At 35.0% G+C, this 20651-nt stretch overlaps 1 protein-coding gene across 1 annotated transcript; it reads left to right on the forward strand.

Annotated features, from left to right (window-relative positions):
- Positions 1 to 16688: 16688 nt before the first annotated feature.
- LOC115951982 lies at positions 16689 to 17970 on the forward strand. Its single transcript, XM_031069091.1, has 4 exons — positions 16689 to 16920; positions 17040 to 17185; positions 17300 to 17893; positions 17962 to 17970. Exons 1-4 carry the CDS (start codon positions 16689 to 16691, stop codon positions 17968 to 17970), a joined length of 981 nt encoding a protein of 326 aa, XP_030924951.1.
- The last annotated feature ends 2681 nt before the right edge of the window (positions 17971 to 20651 follow it).

A 20651-nucleotide genomic window follows, 5' to 3' on the forward strand; every position in this document is an offset into this window, starting at 1 on the left:
TTAAGTTTACACTTAACCAATGTGGGACATTAGGATCATAACAATTTAGCATACTCATCATAGCATAATGGACCCTGCCCACTAACCTAGGACTAATGCGACAACCTTAATGTCTGTTAATACTAGCTAATAAGGTGGGACTAAGGAAAGTCAAATTGCATTCACCATATACAGTGCTGCTCAGCAAATCATAGCCATACATCAGCTAGCGGCAGCAACACTTCCTAACCTGCTCTTCACAACTCAATCCATGTAACAGATAGAGCACAGCAGCACCAACAGCCAATGTAGCCACCATCAACTAAGTCGTATTAACACCACAGCATATATTACTAGCACTACAGCCAGGTCTAATAGATTAGAACTCTAGACAAATATTTCCTACGTGAGAAGCTTATCAACATCCAAGAGTATGTTTGAGCTAGTATTGAAATTGTGTTTTTAAGACAATTTCTATATAACATGAATAAGATTGTGTGTGAACTGAAATAGTGTTTTTAAGAAACAATCTCGGTATAAAATGAATCCTATTTGAATTTTTGCCTTAAAGATATCCAAACCTCAAAGGTTTAGTTTGATATCCAAACTGATTAGTATAACCAAAATAGTGTTTTTAAGATACGATTTATGTATAACATGAATACTATTTGAAGAAGTCATTCTTACATTAAAAATATCCATATCTCTAAAGGTTTGAATGTTAGATATCCAAATTGATATGTAAAACTAATATCATGTTCTTAAGATATGATTTCTGTATGCATAAATTTTATATTACACTTTACGGTCAGCACAAATTAGCTCTACCAAATTTAGTTACACTTTTTTTAAAGTTGAATTGGTGTTTGTTTACCAGTTTTGCGCTTGACCATTAAATTTTGAAGCCCAATAATGATTGACTCTACCTCTGACTTTTTTTTTTCTTTTTTTTTTTTTGAAAACACTCTATCTCTTACTCTAGATGGGAAGCACTAACTTCTAAGTTAGCTGATGTGCCAATATATGAAACTTAAAAATCAGTCCGCATATAGATGATGCTGAAATATTTCTACCAATTGGGGCTAAAATAACCATATACTACTGTTTGGAAAAATATATATGGATCTACCAATGTTTGTGAAATGTTTAGCAATCTACCAACTTTTTAAAACTCGATTTTGTAAAACTCAAGTTTACCGTGTAACTTGAGTTCTTTAAAAAAATAGTTTTCAAATTTGCCATGCTATTTGTTACGGAACTTAAGTTCCATGAACTCGAGTACTATAAAAAATTTTCCATGGAACTCAAGTACCATGGGAAACTCAAGTTCTTCAAACTTGAGTTCCCAATTAGTAGTAGATCGTTACATATTTCAAAAACAGTAATAGATTGCAAAATATTTTCAAAAACAGTTGTATTTGGTCATTTTGGCCATCAAATTGGAGTTATAATACAATACTCCAACTATTACTACCACATGCACATTTCAAAGGGGTAATTTAAAAATCACTACTCATCTACACCACCTTGTCATATTTGAGAATGTGTCTCATGTATCAGATAATGTATTTTTCGTTTTACAATGCATGAGTCTCATATTGCTATGAAATCCTCATATTGTGATACTGGGGATTTATATAAATATATCCAATAAATGAGATAATAATTGTTGTAACTCAACCTTAAAACCATGGGACAGTTTATTTTAAGTCCTAGTGTGATTTGTTCTAACTTGGAAAATGGCTACTTTAAGGGAGCTTGGCTTCCAAAGAGAAAAGAAAGGGATCCAGAGAGAGAGAGAGTTAAGAGAAAGGAGGAAGAGAACTTGAATGGTATTCATATTCCTGAATCAAACAAGCAAAGTACTGTGCGAAAGCAAAAAAAAAAAAAAAAACAAAGCAAAGCACTAACACTGCAGCCAATAGGAACGGAGGTAGCCTTTGACTTGGGGGGCAACACATCCCAAATTTTTTTTAAAAATTTTTAAAATATATATAAGTATTAATTTTAGCAATTTTATTTTATAAAATTACACTTTACCTTCTTAACAATATCATTTTAGCAAATTCTTATTAGTTTGCATTGAGGCCCACCACTATATCAATAATTTATAAAAATGTTTGTATCTCCAACATTTTCTTCCTTTTAAAGACCATAAAAGAATCTATAAATTTAAAATTTAAAACAAAATATACAAGCTCAAAAAAATTAGCCCAACAACAAAAATTACCAATAATAAAACTAAAAAAAAAATTAAATCCAATCAACTAATTTTACCCAAAACAAATAATCCAAACTTTTAAAAATATTTAAACAAAATAATTTTGCCCTTATTCCACGAGACGCGACAAAGTAAAGGAAAAAAACACAATATCAATGACTAACCCACCACATACAACCAGTGCAGAGTCGTTCTCTTAACTTCAAGTCAATAGTCATAGCTCGGTACCTAGCAGCCAGGTCTAACAATGGCCTTTCTCAATCTCATACCTCTCTTCATTTGAGTAAATGTCACATTCGAAAGTGACATCAAAAGCATTTATCTAAGCACTACTTGGATCAGCTGCATTGGACTCTCTTTTCATTGCACCTGGGAAATATTTATTTGTAGGTCCCATTATCAATGGAATAGTCCCATGCGGAGATCTTACGCAGGATTCTTTGTAGTGTTTTGAGTGTTGACTCTGTTGAGTACGAAATAAACTAGAACTCTAGACAAATACTTCCTACATGAGAAGCTTATCACCATCCAAGAATCAAGAGTATGTTTGAATGATTGCATTTTTAAGAAAAATTACTTTTTAAACCTTATAGTTTGAAGTGTGTAACAAATTAAATCCTATATTTTCAAAAATAATAAATTAAGCCTTGAGGTTTCAAAAAGCAACAAATAAAATCTCAGGTCCCATAAATATAAATAAATAAAAATTTTGCTCATTTAAGTTTGACAACGTTGTATTTTGAGTTTAATACAAGTTTAGGATTTAATTTTTAAATTTTAAAAAATCTTAGAGTTTAATTTGTTTCTTTTTCAAACTTCAAGGTTAAATTTATTAGATTTGAAGTTACAAATTTTAATTTGTTATAACCCAAAAGTATGGGGTTTAAAATCTAACTTTCTTTATTTTTTAATTAGCTTTTTTGGATTTAATATATATTTTTTTGAAGTATCTTTGCTTTAATAAAAAAAAGTTTAACTCCAAACCCAATTGGAACTATCTTCTCTAACTCACTAAATGATGATTTATAAGACTATTTATGTATATAACTTAAACTAGTATGTAACCCGTGCTTACGCACGAGAATGATAAATTGAATTGGTATTATTGATGTTAGTTTGAGTTTTTAAACATATAAGACATTAGTTCAACTAGGACATTTTAACGTACTAAAATGGTTTTTCCTTACAATTTTCATGATATTAATTATGCAAAGTTTCTCATTACATTACTGTAGGGATAAAAGAACTGAGTAGGAGTATTGTGCCATGGGCCATGCCCGAGGATGCTAAGGAACCCTAGGATAATCAAACAATAGGATAAGCATGTGGGTTAATGGGCTGAGCATGAGGATAAATAGCGACGAATAGGTAGTGTCTCCCGAGGAGCCAAGCCTCCTCGGTAGGCAATGTGGAGGGTTGGAGCCTGGCCACCTAGAGAATATTGTGCAAGAGGTAACCATGCATTTGAAGATAAGTTTCAGAGAAATGAGTCAACAGTGAACTAAGAAATATTTGAGGAAAAGGCTGCCACCACCACATTAAATATTCTGCACCTAATCTCCTGGCGCATTAATATAGAAATGACGCCAGAACAGGGATCTTTAGTCTTTCAACTACATCCAAAGCTTTTAGGAGAGTTCTAATGGGACAAGCATCCAAGAGATCATCTATATAATCAACAAGTGGAAGGCTAGGATTGAGGGAGAAAGGAAGACTATATAAGGGGAAGGCCTCCATGAAAGAAGGGGCATTGAATCTTGCAGAAAAGAAAAGAAAGAACTCTGTGTACTTAGAAAAAGTTGGAAATATATAAGAACATAGCTTCCTCGGATTTGACCGAGGAGTATTTTTCTCTTCAAGTTATACTTCTCAATCATTCTAACGCTAATCCAATCTACTGTGGCCCATGCTTGATTCATCAAGTCTTCACCTGAAAAATCCACTTTCTAACAAATCTATTGTTGTAGGCTTATTGGGCCATCACTCACATCTTTTGGGCTGAGGGTCAATTTTAGTCCTTACAATTACTATTATGTACTCCCTCCGTCCCACTTTGTTTGTCCTGTTTGAAAAGTCAAATATTTTAAGGAAACATCATTTATTATCTTGTCTGTCTTATAAAAATATATAAGTTTACAAAACTACCCTTAAATAAATTTATCAGCTTTTTTTAAAAAGAGTTATTCTTAATGAGGTTTTGGGGTATAATAGGAATATTAGTAAATTAATAACTTTTATTTTTAGAAACAGGACAATATTTTGGGACATCCCAAAATGGAATAGAGGACAAACAAAGTGAGACGGAGGGAGTATATAATTTTGAAAATCACTATTGGATACTACATATACATATCAATTCACAATTATTGTATGTGAAATTTTGCTAAATACAACACAATAAAAAGAATAGATTGGTCCAATAGTATTTCCTAAATTAAATGGGAATAGGTGCATAAGATCATTTAGCTCAATCACAATTTTTTAGATTTAAGATTTTCACATACAAAATATCTGAATAGAAACCGTATAAAAATTATGCTCATTAATTTGGAGAAAAAATAACAGCAAAAATCTGAAAATTTAATTTTTATGGATAGCTAACAAAAGCAAAATCCAATTTTGATTCTAATTGAATTTTCTCTAACATTTGTGTGTGTGTGTGTGCGCGCGTGTTTGTTACCTAGTTTGTAATGAACAGTATATAATCAAGGTATATTACATAAATAATTTATAAATTTGAATTATTTTTAGTTACACAAAAAATATTAGTTCATAAATATAAAATCATTCAAACTCTCTTTTCCTCTAATGTTATATATAGAGTTAGATATATTATTAGGTTTTTTATGGTTTATTTATATTGGACTCCTCGTTTTCTAAATTGAATTAACTTACTTGGCACAAAAATTAAAAAAACTTAGATTAGATGGGACATGTGGCGCAAAATTAAATTCTAATTGAAATCTAATTTTTATACTGAATTAACTCACTTAGTACAAAAAATTTAAAAGGTTAAACTATATGGAACACGTGGTGCAAAATTAAACTCTTTACAACAAATCCAAAGTGACAGATTGTTACTAGTTGTTATTATTAAGACAAAAAGTAATCTAAATGTTAGGTTCAAATTCTAATAACAACTAACCATCTCTGATTTGTTATGAAAATATTGTGAATATAGCACCTCTCCTAATTAAATTCGTATTAATATATATAGATAAGTTAATTATATGACTAATTAAAAAAGTAATAAGACTAAAATTAAATGGTCTTTTTAATCCCTATGTATGGGAGGAAAATGACACCAGTTTGGAATGAGCGGTTTTGGTAAAAGGGTAAAAGAATATTAACTTTTTATGTAAGGGTTGTGATTAGTCTTATTCATACTTCAAATGACCCAAACCAACCAATTGACTTAGGAAATTTTTTTTACCAAAATAACATAAGATTTGAGGGAGGGAGTATCAAGTAGCATGAAGAACTGTTGTTGAAAGCAACCCATGAATTACAATTCACTGAATTTTAAAGTTTGAGCATTCATATTAGTTTATGCAAAAATTCATGTCTATTTTAATATAATAACCTACTTTTTCTATTTTATATACTCATTTTTCAAAATACCTCACATCAGATTATATATTATACATTTCATTTCATTAAAAAATTAATTTTTTTTTTATTTTTTAATTGTTTATGTTTTTTCATACACAACAACTACCATTTACTCTATTCTATTATACACGAACTAATATAGGTTATTTTAAAACAAAATTATATAAATTATACATTTTTTTTTTTCTATTATACAAGAATTCATGACGTGAATGTTCTACTTTTATTTATTTTTGGGGGGGGGGATACTCTACTTGTATTCATTATTAAACAGGTTGTACTTTTTAATTTTTCAAGTAAAAGTAAATACAAGGCTCAGGTGTAAAATAAATTTTTATTTATTTATTAAAAGATAAAAAAAAAGTAATAACACTATACTTTTTTTAACCATTTATTGGAAAATAAAAATAAACGGTTTGGATTAGTCCACCTCAATCAGAAACCGACATGGAAACCGACACGTATATGGCCGTCTATAAATATAAAAGCAAATCCATAGATTTAAATTACTTAAATTACCTTTCCGGTTTATAGTATTAAACTTCGGTTGTTTTCGTTTATTTAGGTTTCTCTTCCTTTCCCCCAAACCCAACAAAGAAATATCTGCTTCTGTTTCCGCCGTTACCATGGCGGTGGAGTCAATCAAAATCACAGACACAGACCTTTCTCTGGTTTTGTCTTGTAAAAGAAGAAAAGAAGATGATGTTGAAGAGGATCCGAAGGAATTTTCAAATCGCAAAAGAAGAAGATTAGAAGAAGAAGAGCCAGATTCGGATGATTCGACCCAGTTGCCTGAATTCATCAAGATCGAAGAACTGCCAGATGCTATACTGTTCGAGATCCTTTATCGACTCCCTTGCCGATGGGCTCTCCAATGTAAGTCTGTGTCGAAGCGCTGGTGTTCTGTGATTTCTCATCCTTTGTTTGTTCGAAACGCCATGCTCCACCGACACCCATTCAGTAAGTCAAACACAGACCCCTTTACTCTTGTGTTTTACCATGGCAAAAAGATCCTCGCTCTTCCATTCGATGAGGACTGTGGCGGTGTTGGTGACGGTGACGGTGACTGTGACGGTGACGGGCTCGATTTTCTCAACTTTCTTCCCCGTATCGAGTTTGCAAGAAAAAATTTTCCCTTTTGCGTCGAAGCATCGTTCAACGACTTATTACTGATATGCAGCGAAGTTCTGCCGATTGTTAATTCAGGCTTTACTGAGTATTACATCTGTAATCCTATTACCAAACAGTGGATCATTCTCCCTCGCCTTCCATACCAGGTATATCGCGGAATTGTTTTGGTGGGCTTTATATGCAATCCAGATAGCTGTGATAAAGAGCAGGGATGTATTACCAATGCCCATTACAGTTATAGAGTGGTGCGCATTTATTCTCCCACTCAATCCAACACTCCTCAGATACGTATGCAGATCTTTTCTTCCGACACCGGTGAATGGTGCGACTCTCTTGTTTCATCACCGCGCGGATTTAATTCCTTTGTTGGAACGCCTCAGTATGCTGGTGTTGTTGCCTGCAATGGGATGCTGCATTGGGTGGATGAAAATGATAGAAAGATCAGAGGCTTTGTTGTGTTCGATCCATTCAACAATGCACAAGGATGCCGCTATATTGATCCCCCCAGTGACCTTTGCCTTGGATACTTCGTCTACCTTGGAGTGTTCCAAGGGCGTCTCCGGATATTCCAAAATTCTTCTTTGCAATACCCTCATGGTTTTTCTGTTTGGGAACTCGAGGATTACAATAATGCCGGAACATGGTGTCTGAAATACAAAATTTACTTCAAGGACATGGTTTCAGAATATTTCGATCACCTCAAGATGGTAAAGGAAAAGATCTTAATTGGGTCATTGTTAGCTTTCCATCCAAATGTTGGCGAATTTGTTTTTTTACAATTTGGCAAATTTATTGTTTTGTGTAACATGCGGACGAGGGTATTAAAAATGGTCGGCCGACTGGAAAAACTTTTACCGGGATACTTTGATTTCATACCTGCAAAATATGTCTTCTTAGTTGGGCAACCATCGTGGCCAACACCAGTACCTCTCCCATTGAAGTTTGAATGCCCTTCCCCATTTTTATTGAGCGAGGTTTTTTCTAAACGTAAAAAGCAAAAGAAGCAACGGCAAGAAGTTGAGAAGTTGAGGGCAACGCCAACACCAATTCCTCTCCCAGTTTGAATGCCCTTGGTTCTAAACTACAAAACTCAAGAAGTTGGAAGCAAGTTTTTATTTTGTCTTTTAATCTTTCCTCCAACTTTTATGATGCTTTTCCTCCATCCCATGCAGACTGTTTTCTGTTTTGAGATGACAACGAAGCAGTTATTATGAAGTTTAGATGCTCAAATCATTGTTGGTACAGATTGTGGGATGTAGTGCATTGCTTTTTGGTATGCAACAAAATTTGTACTTATTCATGGCAGGCCAGCGATTCCAGTGTTTTTCTTGTTCTCTTGTTCTTTCTAAATTATTGTTGACACTTAAATATAATGAAATTATGTTTTGGAATAATTAATTACCAATATGAATTTTGTAGCTGTACCTTATATTTTTGTGAATGAAGGTTTAAAAGTTGTGATAGGATTGTCCTTCCAAATTTCTACTAGACAAGAGTTCCGGTTTTTATTGATTTGTGAAGCAGGATTTTACCCTAATTTTGTCTTGTAATTAAGTTTTGGTGGTGTGTTTTGTATGTATTTTTCTTTGATTGTGAATGCACAATTTTAACTTATTAAAGCAATGAAATACCTCCAATTTTCTGATCAAATGATGCACTACAGATTTTTATTTCCTTCTGCTTTGCAATGGGTTAAATTTCATTGGTTTTCAACTAGTTTCTGCTTTTCAGAAGCAGAATTCGCTTATATTTTTGGAACTTGAGGATTACGGTAGTGCAGGTGCATGGTTCATGATACAAAAAGTCTACTTCATGGACATCATTTTAGAATATTCTAGGCTTGTTGAATAGTGGAGCAACTCTTGCTGTAGATTTGCTAGCCTTCCACCTAAAAATAACACATATCTCTCTTAAATTTAAAAATAACAATTTTTAAGGAGATATAATGTATGAGTAAGATATTTCCTGAAATAAATGTTAAGTTTCATTCTAATGTTATAACTTACAACCAAACTAATGAATAGGTTTAGCTATTACATTACAACACATTTTTTTTCCTATTAATAAGTATTACAATTTCTATCATAATTTTCATTAAGTGTACCAAATGTACCCTTAGTAATTAATGGCTATGGCACTTTTTCTTTAATTTTTCAAGGTTGCTAGACTTAGTCAATTTATAATCTCTCGATATTATAACTTTCTTCACTATTCTGGATTAGAAAGAAAAAAAAAATCATAATATGCTGCGAGCCATATTATGAATAAAAGGTGACACATATTTCTTTTGAAACAAGTATTTAATATTTATTTGAGTAAAGTAAATATAATATATATATCGTTAAATTATCCTATATAAGAAAAGTTTGATTTAGAAGTCATGGTAAGCTATATAATAAACTGATGAATTTTATATATTCATTGGCTTTACTAAACTGTTTTGTTATCAGGGAATCTAAACAATAATCAATTAAGCTATACATTTGGGTGTTTCAACTTGTTTGCATACGTGAGTTTTGAAAAATAATGGTGAATTTTATATAGTCATTGGCTTTAATACGCTGTTTTGTTATCTGGGAATCTAAATAATAATCAATTGAGTTGAAAATTTGGGTGTTTAAACTTGTTTGCACACATGGGTTTTGAAGAATAATGATGAATTTATATATTCTATGACTCTTTTTATTTTTGGGTGTACATTAATAAAGGGTCAATCAGTGAGATACTAGTGAAGAAACCCAATTCAGATAATTTGTGTTCAATAGCGAAATCAAAGAGTTCTAAAGGAGCAATTAAGATGAACAAGAAGAGAACTTATGCACAGTTGCATTTGGATTTGGGTTAGTCTGATTTTAATTTACACACATGTTCAACATGTGGGGTCAAGTATGCTCCTGGAGAGGAAGATGATGAGAAGGCTCACAAGGGATTTCATAGAGACTATACACTCGGGATTCCATTCAAGGTATATTACATTAAGAACCATGTGATTCACTGTTTGTTTTTAAGTCTAGTGACAAAGAAATTCATGATATTTCCTCAATGGTTGATGTGACATTTTATAATTGGCGTACAATAAAAGTATTATCAATGATGGGTTGATATGAAAATAGTGTTACACCAATCATAATTTGTTACCTTGGCAAGTTATAGGAAAGAAGTTTTGAAATTTTTCTCTCTAGCATTACTCTTTTTTTAGTGATTTATTTTTTATATTGTTAACTTGGAGGTTTTTTTAAAGGGTTGGTGCGGTGAAAGGGTTGTCCATATGCCTTCAATTGAAAGTGGTCGAATCATTTTGGTGTTAGATTGTGATCCTGTTGCACATAGGAGCAAGGTTTTCGTGTTTAATTTGTGATTTCTTTGAAATTATTGAATAAGATGGTTTGTAATTGTTAGCTTATACATACACTAATGAGTTCTGGCTTAAATGGCAATTTTTCCTCCCATAAGAATATGTAGAGGATGAGGTTACGGATTTAGAATCCATTAGATACATCTGTAATTTACCAATAAAAAATAAAATTTGTTAGTTTATATTAATTGGTATGCACATGGGACTTGCGAGTTAATGCTTAGTGGTATTAAATTGGGACAATATTGTACTGGTAGGTCGAGAAAGTGGTAAAAATGATGGAGATTGAGCTTGGAAGTGGATGGATTTTCCATAAGAGTTGTAAGGTATCGGCATTATCTTTAACTTGATAGTTTCATAAGGTTTCGTTTCCTCTTATAATGAAAGAAATTGCTAGAGGATTCTTTCACTGTAATTGATTTGTTTGTTAAATTTTACTTGATTCCATTCAGATTTCAAATATGAATGTGTATCACTTGTTTCTTGAAATGGAGTGGAACATTTCACAATCAATTTTTTTCTTCAACGCAAACATGAAACCTTTTTGCAGACCTTGGAAGTTAACTGAACTGATTGCTTTTTCTTAATCAGTTGCTAATGTGTTTTGCTCTTATTTTGGCTGTTCTTTTATTTTATGCTAATTGCAGGATGAGTTTCTGCATGGGTTCTGTTCTTGAACTCTCTCAACTGGCACTCTCTCAGCAACCTCAGCTGGAAAGGCACTGGCATCCAATTATTTTAGCACTGGATCTTTCTTGGTGTACAAAACCAACAGTCTAAACTCACAGATGGTTAATTAAAAATTTCTAGACTAAGCATCTCCTGATGAAGTTGTCTACTTTCAATGGAAGCTTTGCAAAACCTTTTTTCTGCTTTTTCATTAATTTTTAGGGAAACTATTGCTAATATTTGGTGGAAGTATTTACCACCTCTGTTCAGCTGAGTCATGCAGCTCCATATCTGCTTTGTTATTAATTGTTTGTATCATAAGGTTAAATTAGACAATCAGTGGGACTGATTTTGCATGTATAAAGTTCTATAATTTCCACAATCTGGTTAGAAAGGGATTGTATCATGTTCTACCGTTCAGTTTTGGCGTGAGAAAGATTGTAAAATTGTTGTACACCTATATAGCATTACCATGTGAGAAAAGGGAGCGTTGTAGATTGGCGTTGCTGGATTTACATGCTTTCATTTCATGTCTCAAGTTAAATTCCCTGAGCAATAACCCAAGAAAAGTTGATTTTTTGTTCATGATGAACTGGCCTTTGTATGCATGCATTTTTATCTGTATCTCTCTAGGGTAACACAAATGAGAGGGAGGGGAAACAAATATGAAAGAGAAAAATAAAGCAGATAGGAGTATAGGACCATTTTTAAAGAAAAACAATAATTATTTGCACACTATTGTACACACTCAGTAGTGTAAGAAGTGTAGACATCCTTAAAAAAAATGTGGATATCTTTTCAAAACAACAATATTTGTTTTTTAAGACCTAAAGGGAGGTCTAATAAATTGTCCTCGTAGTAATAAATTAAACTATAACTGTCAGCACAAGAAACACTCGTTGCTCTTGGCAACTCTCTCTCCTTGCTTGGACAACTTGTCTCTAACCTAAGCCCACTTTCTTCCCAGTGGCTCTAGGTCTCTTTTCTTTCAATCCTCCTTTTTCTTTTCCCTATCTCTCTGCCTTTCAAAGATAACCCATCTCCATCTAGCTTTTTTATCTCATCAGATCTAAATCCTTTGTACTTTTTCTTTGCACTCATCTTCATCCATTTTAACCCAACCGTGGAGCCCGTTATTTACCCACCAAGTGGGGGCCAATCTGGTCCCATGGCAAAATCATCCAGTAATAAAGAACTAGATGTATCCATATTGGATTCTCTAGTCAGTTTACAAAGTCCCAATAAACCCATAAAGCTGAAGGCTAACGATAAGGCAGCATGGGTCTAGTTGGTAAGATTCTGGCAAATAAAGTTATAAATAAGAATGCAGTCAAAGCTATTCTCTTGAAAGCATGGACTACGGCTAAAGGAGTTCAGATTGTGGACCTAAGTGACAATATATATCTCTTCAAGTTTGCTGCTGAAGGAGATAGGAAAAGGGTCATTGAGCTTGGGCCATGGAACCTAGAGGGATTTCCTCTCATCCTTAAACCATGGGATTAGAAACTCTAGGTAAGAGATATTGACTTCTCTTTCATTCAATTGTGGGTTCAAGTTCATGATTTACCTATAGAATATATGTCAAAAGAAAATGCAGAAAATATTGGAAATCTTTTGGGAAAAGTTTTAGAGGTGGACTTCACAGGTGATGGCTTGGTGTGTATGAGCCAATTTTTGAGGGTCAAGGTGGAATTTGAAGTGAGCAAACCACTAAAAAGTGGTTTTTTCCTTGATAGAGATCCTCTGCCTGATATCTGGATCTAGCTAAAATATGAGAAAGTGGTGGCCTTTTGTTTTAAATGTGGTAGGTTGGGACATGTTAAAGTCAGATGTAGTTCATCAGTGCAAAAGATGTTGAATGAACCTCAGGGGTTTGGACCTTGGATGAAAGCTGAAACTCAAGGAAAAAGAACCTCTAGGTGGGTAGAGTTCCTCTCGGAGATCTGTAATGAAGATGAGGATAGCAATCCAGAGCTAACAAGGTCTTCTCTTTCAGCGGTGGCAAATGATGTGGAGCATGTAATGAACAGTGATGAAACAGGGAAACACATTATCAACTTTGATGCCTTGGGAACCCCGATAGATCAACTCCCCACAAATTTTGAAAGTCTAGCAACCTTTGTCACCTCAAATCCTGTCCAGCTAGAAAAAATCATCAACCTCCACAACCAAACCCAACCAGATTCCCATGTCAAATTCAAAGAAAACAATCCCATTAGCACATGCTTGGTTCAATCCACACTAACCTCCCTAATCCCAATGGACATTGAACAAACTAAAAATCTAAAGTATCCAATTTATAGTCAGCCAATTCTGAACCAGACATAAAACCCAAGAAATATTGAGTCCCAATACACATCAAACCTTGACAATCCCAATCCAAATTTGGAGCCACCAATTCAACCTTTAAATAGCCACTGTCAGAATCATCCAGATACTCCCAATCCACTCCCCAATCCCACCGAACCATCCCAACCAAAAAATCTAGAACTGTTGAACCCATCTAATGTAGTTGGGCTTTCAAAGGCCCAATTAAAAGGGCTAGCTTGGATTGCATTTTTCAATAAAGCAGAGGAGTCAAAGGATAATAAGCCCTCAGGAATTAGAGAATTTGAGGAGATAATTGAAGTAGATCTAGGCCCAATAGCCCTCTCATCAAAGCCCACAGAGACTTACCAGTTAAGTATTAGTGGTAAAAGGAAAGGGGTAGTAATGGATGGCCCAACATTAAATAAAGCACTTAAACTTTCTAAAATTGGGTCAGGGGACATTGTAAAGGTTTATGGGCTAACTATGAAAGTATTAGTGAGGAGCTACAGAGGTCAGAAACTCTGGTAGATCCTAAAAGGGATATGAGAAAGAAGAAACAAGAAAGGAAAAAACTGAAGGCAAGGGCAAGAGAAATCAGAGGGTCAGCAAGTGCCAGATTATCTACTATAGAGGAAGAAGTTGAAGCTAGTACAGGTAATTTCCCAATATCTAAAATGGCTAAGGAGGCGAGCCTTACCATGCCCCCAACCCAGCCATGATTGTTTTAAGTTGGAATTGTCAAGGTTTGGCTCGAACCTCGGCAAAAAGAGTTCTTTGATCCACAATAAAGGACACTTGCCCAGATGTGGTTTTTTTGTCCGAAACTAAGATTACTTTTAGTAGAATTTCCAAGATGATTAAGTCTATGGGGTTTTATAATTCTGAGTTTGTTGACCTAAGAGGAAGGAAAGGGGGGCTTGTAGTGGGCTGGAAATATGGAGTAGACATTGAGGTGATTTTCAAAAGTAAAAATATGGTGAATTGTTTGGTATTTTCTGATCCCATTAATGAGTCATGGCTTTTATCACTGGTTTACGGCCCCCCCCAGAAGTGTAAAAAGGAGCTGTTCTAGGAAGCATTAGATAAAGTAGGCAATGCCTTTGGTGGGGCATGGACATGATAGGGGATTTTAATCAAGTATTTAGCCAGGAAGAAAAAAGAGGGGGAAGGCCTGTGGCAAGTTCATCAAGGGACAAACCAGGAGAGATAATTAATAATAATGGATTAATAGATATCCATTTTTTAGGGAATCCATTCACATGGTCAAACAGAAGGGAAGCGCTAACTAATATCAAAGAAAGACTTGATAGGGTCTTTTCAAATGATAAATGGAGAATATTATTCCCTAGAGCAGCAGTGAGACACATTCCAACCTCTACATCTGACCACTCACCAATTCTTCTCCTTTCAGAAGGGGAAGATAGAAATATTAAGAGGCCTTTTAAATTTGAAAAAGCATGGACCAGGGATAGATCTAGTTTTTTTGTGGTTGAGAAAGCATGGAGGCAAAGCATTCATGGGTCACCCTCTTCAAAGTGTGTAATAAAATCAAGGTAACAAAGCAAGAATTTCATAAGTGGAATAAACAGTGGTTTGGAAATATTCAGTCAAAAATCAAGGAGTCTTGGAGAAGGTTAGAAGAAATCCAAGCAAAAGACCCAACGCCTGAAAATGTAAAGCTTAAAGCAAGTATAAGTCTTAAGCTGCAAGAATGGCTGGAAAGGGAAGAGACCCTTTGGAAGCAAAAGGCAAGAACAAAGTGGCACACTTTAGCTGAGTTAGATTTTTCCATTTGTCAACAGTAATCAAAAGGAGAAGAAATAGCATTGACTTTATCAAGAATGATGAGGGGCATTGGATATGTGGAAGGGATAACATTGGTAAGTGCTTTGAACAATTTTATAAGAGCTTGTTCTCTTCATCCCATCCTTCTATTCCAAATGATTTGGATGATCTGATTTCTCCTTGTCTCTCAGATGATGATCGGGAAATGCTTGTTACTATTCCTTCTCCGAAGGAAATGAGAGAGGTGTTATTTAGTATGGGTTCTAACAAGGCTCCAGGCCCCGACGGAATGTTGGCTCTCTTTAACAAATTTTATTGGAACATCATAGGGGGTGAGGTGGTTGAAGCTGTGTCTAGCTTCTTTATTAGGGGCTTCATGCTTAGAGAGTTAAACCACTCTTTTATTGTATTAAAATCAAAGAACAGTAATACAACAACTGTCCAGCAGTATAGGCCAATAAGCCTAGGCAATGTTCTGTACAAAATAATATCTAAGCTGGTTGCTAATAGGCTTAAGAGGGTTCTTGATAAAATAGTCTCTCCTTGGCAAACTGCTTTTGTTCCAGAAAGGACTATTCAGGAAAATACGTTCATTGCCCAAGAGATCATGTATGAAATGAGGAAGAAGAAAGGAAAAAGTCCTTGGATGGGGCTCAAGATAGATATGGAGAAGGCCTATGATAGGCTTGAATGGGAATTTCTTCACAAAGTCATGAAGTGTTTTTGATTTCTAGAGATATGGATCCAGTGGGTGCTTCAATATATTACAACACCCTCTTTCTCTATTCTCATCAATGGAGCTCCCTATGGGTTCTTCAAATCTGAAAGAGACCTTAGGCAAGGGGACCCTCTATCCCCTTTCTTATTTGTTCTAGCAGGAGAGGTCTTATCTAGAATGATTGGAAGAGCAGGTCTTAATGATAGGATCAAGGGGGTCAAATTATCTCGAGATAGTGAACCAATTACTCATTTACAATTTGCTGATGATCTATTTTTATTTGCCCATGCAAGGGAGACTGACACAATTGGCATCATGGAGTGTATTAATTTATTCTTAGCATGGTCGAAGCAAAAAATAAACTTGTCAAAGTCTGTTATCATGTTCAGCAAAAATGTTTCACTTTTTCTCAAAGGTCGATTGGCAAATATGTTAGGGATAAATACTTCAAACAGGAGGGAAAAATATCTTGGGCTTCCTCTAGTCACGGGCAAGGAGAAAAGGTTGGCGCTTTAAGAGGTTATTGATAAGGTTAATAACCGTCTTCAAGGATGGAAAATGAAAATGTTATCTCAAGAAGCAAGAAGGGCTCTTATCAGGTCAGTATTTTCATCCATCCCTTCTTACCACATGTCTTCCCTTCTTTTGCCAAAGTCTATATGTAAGAAGCTTGATGGTATCAATAGAAATTTTGGTGGGGAATAGATGAAAAGAATCATGGGTTGTTTTTAAAAAGCTGGGACTTAATATGCCTCCCTAAATGGGCTGGTGGTATAGATATAAGGAAAACAGAGGATTTGAATAAAGCTTTAGTAGCTAAATTATCTTGGGAGGTGGCAAGTAACTCTGAGAAAAAATGGGTTCAAATCTTTCGGAAGAAATATGTGCAGCATAGAAACTTTATGAAGATGCAGTTTCCTAAATCTGCTTCTTGGGCAGCTATAAGTATATTCAAATGCAGAGATGTCCTTAGAAATGGGCTTTGCCATAAGATTGGGAATGAATGGGGTACGTGTATGTGGGAAGACCCATGGTTTCCTAAAATCCCAAGATTTATTCCCACCAGCTCCAATGACACAAGTAGCAGTGATGTTTATGTGGCTTGTCTCGTTGACCATGACTCAAGACAATGGGATCATGGTAAGCTATTCAATTTATTTGATACGGAGACAGTAATGAAAATACTTAAGATCAATCTTCCACATCACCAACAAAATGATCATATTTTTTGGTGTTTATCAAAATCGACTCTTTCTCAGTCAAGTCAGCTTATATGTCAATCATCCAACCCCAGTTAACTGGCCCAAATCCTCTTAGTATCAAAGAAATGAGAGGTTTATGGAATCTTAAGGTCCATGCCAGATTCAAGAATCTCCTGTGGAAGATGGTTTGGAGGACGCTTCATGTAGGTGAGGAGATGGAGAAAAGATCTCATATCCCATCCATTGAGTGTTTCTTATGCAAGAATGCGGTTGAGACAATTGAACATATTTTCCTTCAATGTCTGTGGACCTCTCAGGTATGGCTTATGGCTCCATGGCCTTTAAATATGTCTAATTTATCTCATATTGATATTATAGAATGGGTAAAATGTATCATTGATCCCAAAATGAAATTGGGAATAAGGGATGAGGAATCCCTTCATTTCCAATTATATGCCTCAATTGTGTGTGACAGGATTTGGATGCAGAGGAATAAGGCTAGATTTGGTGAAGATATTGGTTCAGTGGTAGATTTTGCTAGGAAAATTCAGAACTCTTTTAATGAACAAAAAGCCGCTTGGGAAGAAGTTTGTGGGGAAAAACTAGAATTGATTGAGTCTAGTTGGATCCCTCCTCCTACTGGTTGGGTGAAATTAAATTTTGATGCTGCCATAAGAGAGAATAAAACTTCAGTTGCAATGGTGGGCAGAGACAATCGTGGCAGAGTTGTTTTGGATTGGATTGACATTTTGGACACAGGAAGCCCCCTGTGGAGTGAAGCTAAAGCGGTCTATGCAGCGGTTAATAAAGTAGTTGAAGTTGGGCTCAAAAAAGTTATAATAGAAGGTGATGCTTGGAATGTTATTGAACCTCTTAAAGACAAAAAGTCATCATCTGATTGGACTATTGATGTAATATTGCTGAATATTTTAGCTCTTTGTAGTCTATTTGATGATGTTTCTTTTTCTTTTATGAAAAGAGAGGGTAATTCCTCAGCCCATTTGTTAGCCTTCTGGGTTGCTTTTTGTAACAACTTGGGGCCTGTCTCCATCTCTAATCCATTTTTGTTAGTGGCTCAAGTTTTGGAAAGAGATGGGCAAAAGCCCATGAATTCCATGCTATACCAGTCCTGGTTTCCTTTTGTGAATAAAGATGTTTATTTAGCAAAAAAAATATATAAATATATATATATATATATATATTAATGTCAACACAAGTTAGCTCTACCAAACTTGATTATACCTTTTTTAGGTGAATTGGTGTTAATTTGTTTACTATTTCTTCGCTTGACCACCAATAATGGTTAACTCTATCTCTGACTTCAAATGGGAAGTCATGACTCTACATTAATAGCTGTAAATATATAACATTCTCCAAAATCATCTAACATAAAACATTACAATATTATCTGTGCATCGCATGGATAAATTACTAGTCCATTTATAATTATGGTAATTTTTTATTTGATCTCATGAAAATTTGCCATATATACAAACACAATTTATATCTATATAATATTTTAAAACTGAAGCATAACATTTATTATTATTACGCTCTTATTGAGCTACATTAGTGTAACATTTCTATCCATTCGGTCCACTTCAGTCTATTTGGTCCATTCAGTGAATCTTTGTGAATAAGAGATTTGTGTAGAAAGATGAGCTACATTATTGATAATTATCATATTCTCAACATAATGTTATTAGCAAGCTATTGATAAAATTACATTTTTCTCATGTTATTAAAGTTTTGTAATTTTTTTTCTTCTGATATAAGTGATATATTTACTTAATTATAACAGTGGGGCCAAAGAATTTGTGGTCCCATCCCACTTCCCGTTAGGGTCTAAGGACCGCGTCGAGGAGAATAGTTGCCGAGGACAAGTAGCAAAAATCCCAATGGTCTAGGGAGGCAGCCGAGGATGACCCTATCCTCGGCATCTCGAGGACTAAAAGGGAATAACGACACGTCATCAAAGGCAGCCTCCAAGGCGCTCCTAGAAGAAAAGACGAGTAGAATGGGACTCGCACGGGGGTGCAGTGTAGGAATGGATCAAGGAAAAGACGTCACCTCCGCATTGAATGCGCCAACAAACGTTCTAACCACATTGATGGGAAAAGACCCCTAAACAGTGTGGCTTCGGTTATTCCAACTAATAGAAAGTAGAGAGAGGCAGCTGATGGGACAGGCACTCGAGTAGCTACCTGCCTGATCGACAGATAGAATGTTAGGATCAACTGGGAAGGGTTATATAATGTAAAGGGTCATGCGCCAAAAGAAGGGGGGAACATATCGTCTTCCGAACCATTAAACCTTAAAAAGGAGAATAATAAGAACATGAAACTCCTCGGACAAGGTCTAAGGACCGAAGCCACTTAGGTCGTGTTGGAAAAAAGTCTTGTTAGATATGCCAGGTTCATCCTCGTGCAAATTACTATGAAAATCATGACTAACCATCGTTCGGTGACCAAGACCTAGCCTTTCAGCCCACTCTCTACAAATTTATTGTTTGGGCCTTTAACGTTCGAACCCAACATACCAACTTAGGGTCATTATAAATTGAGTCCTTACACATTTATTTTTAAGAAAATTAATAAGAAAATTTATTTACATACGAATTTTGATTAAACCATACATCGCACGAGTATAATGCTATTATTTATGTGGGGCTAGAGAATTTATGAACCCAGTCCACTTTACATTAGGGCCCAAGGCCCCAGCTGAGGAAAGGCATTGCCGAAGACATACAATGAAAGTCCAAATGGCCTAAGGATATAGTCGAGGACAATTTTGTCCTCGGCATCCCAGAGCGCTCCTAAAAGAAAGGGCGAGCACAGTAGAGGAGCGGCCCAAGTAAAAGGCTGCTAATACTGCAATTAAGTACTCTACGCCTGACAGGTCCATGCTCTTCACCATGCTCTTCAGTTTTTACAACCACCCCCAACCACTTTGGGTATGGGCTGAAAAGACAAGTACCTGCCCTAAAAAGCGAAACCTACACGTAGACGTATAAGAGAGGGGAAAAGCTAATATAAAAGAAGAGGGAAGCAGCCAAGAAGAAGTGGAGGACATATCGTCTCCTGGACCATTGAGCCCTAAAAAGGAGAATAATAAGAACATGAAACTCCTCGGACGAGGTCTAAGGACTGGAGCCACTCAGGTCGTGTTGGAAAAAAGTTTTGTTAGATACGCCAAGTTCATCCTCATGCAAATTATTATGAAAACCATAGCTAACCACCGTCTGGTGACCAAGGCCTAACCTTTTAGCCAACTTTCTACAAATTTATTGTTTGAGCCTTTAACGTTCGAACCCAACACACCAACTTGGAGTCGTTACAAATTGAGTCCTTATAATAACTATGTACTCTTTAAGTTATTCAAGACATATAAAGGATGAACTATTTGTAAGGAGCATTAGAAACAAATTTCAATTATACATTACATTATTTACAAAATATCTCAACTTACAAAATTTAAAACACGATGAAATAATAAATATAGATGGCTTAATTTTGAAAAATCTAATATATTGTATCAACTATAATTTATTAAAAAATAACCACATCATTTGAAGAAAGGTTTGAGACACATTTATAAATGTCATCTTCTATTATAATTTTTCATTTAACAAAAAAAAAAAATACAAGTCGTCAAATTTTTGTCGTGAGA

The sequence above is a fragment of the Quercus lobata genome, chromosome 7 (assembly GCF_001633185.2).
Source record: "Quercus lobata isolate SW786 chromosome 7, ValleyOak3.0 Primary Assembly, whole genome shotgun sequence".
Classification (NCBI taxonomy): Eukaryota; Viridiplantae; Streptophyta; class Magnoliopsida; order Fagales; family Fagaceae; genus Quercus; species Quercus lobata.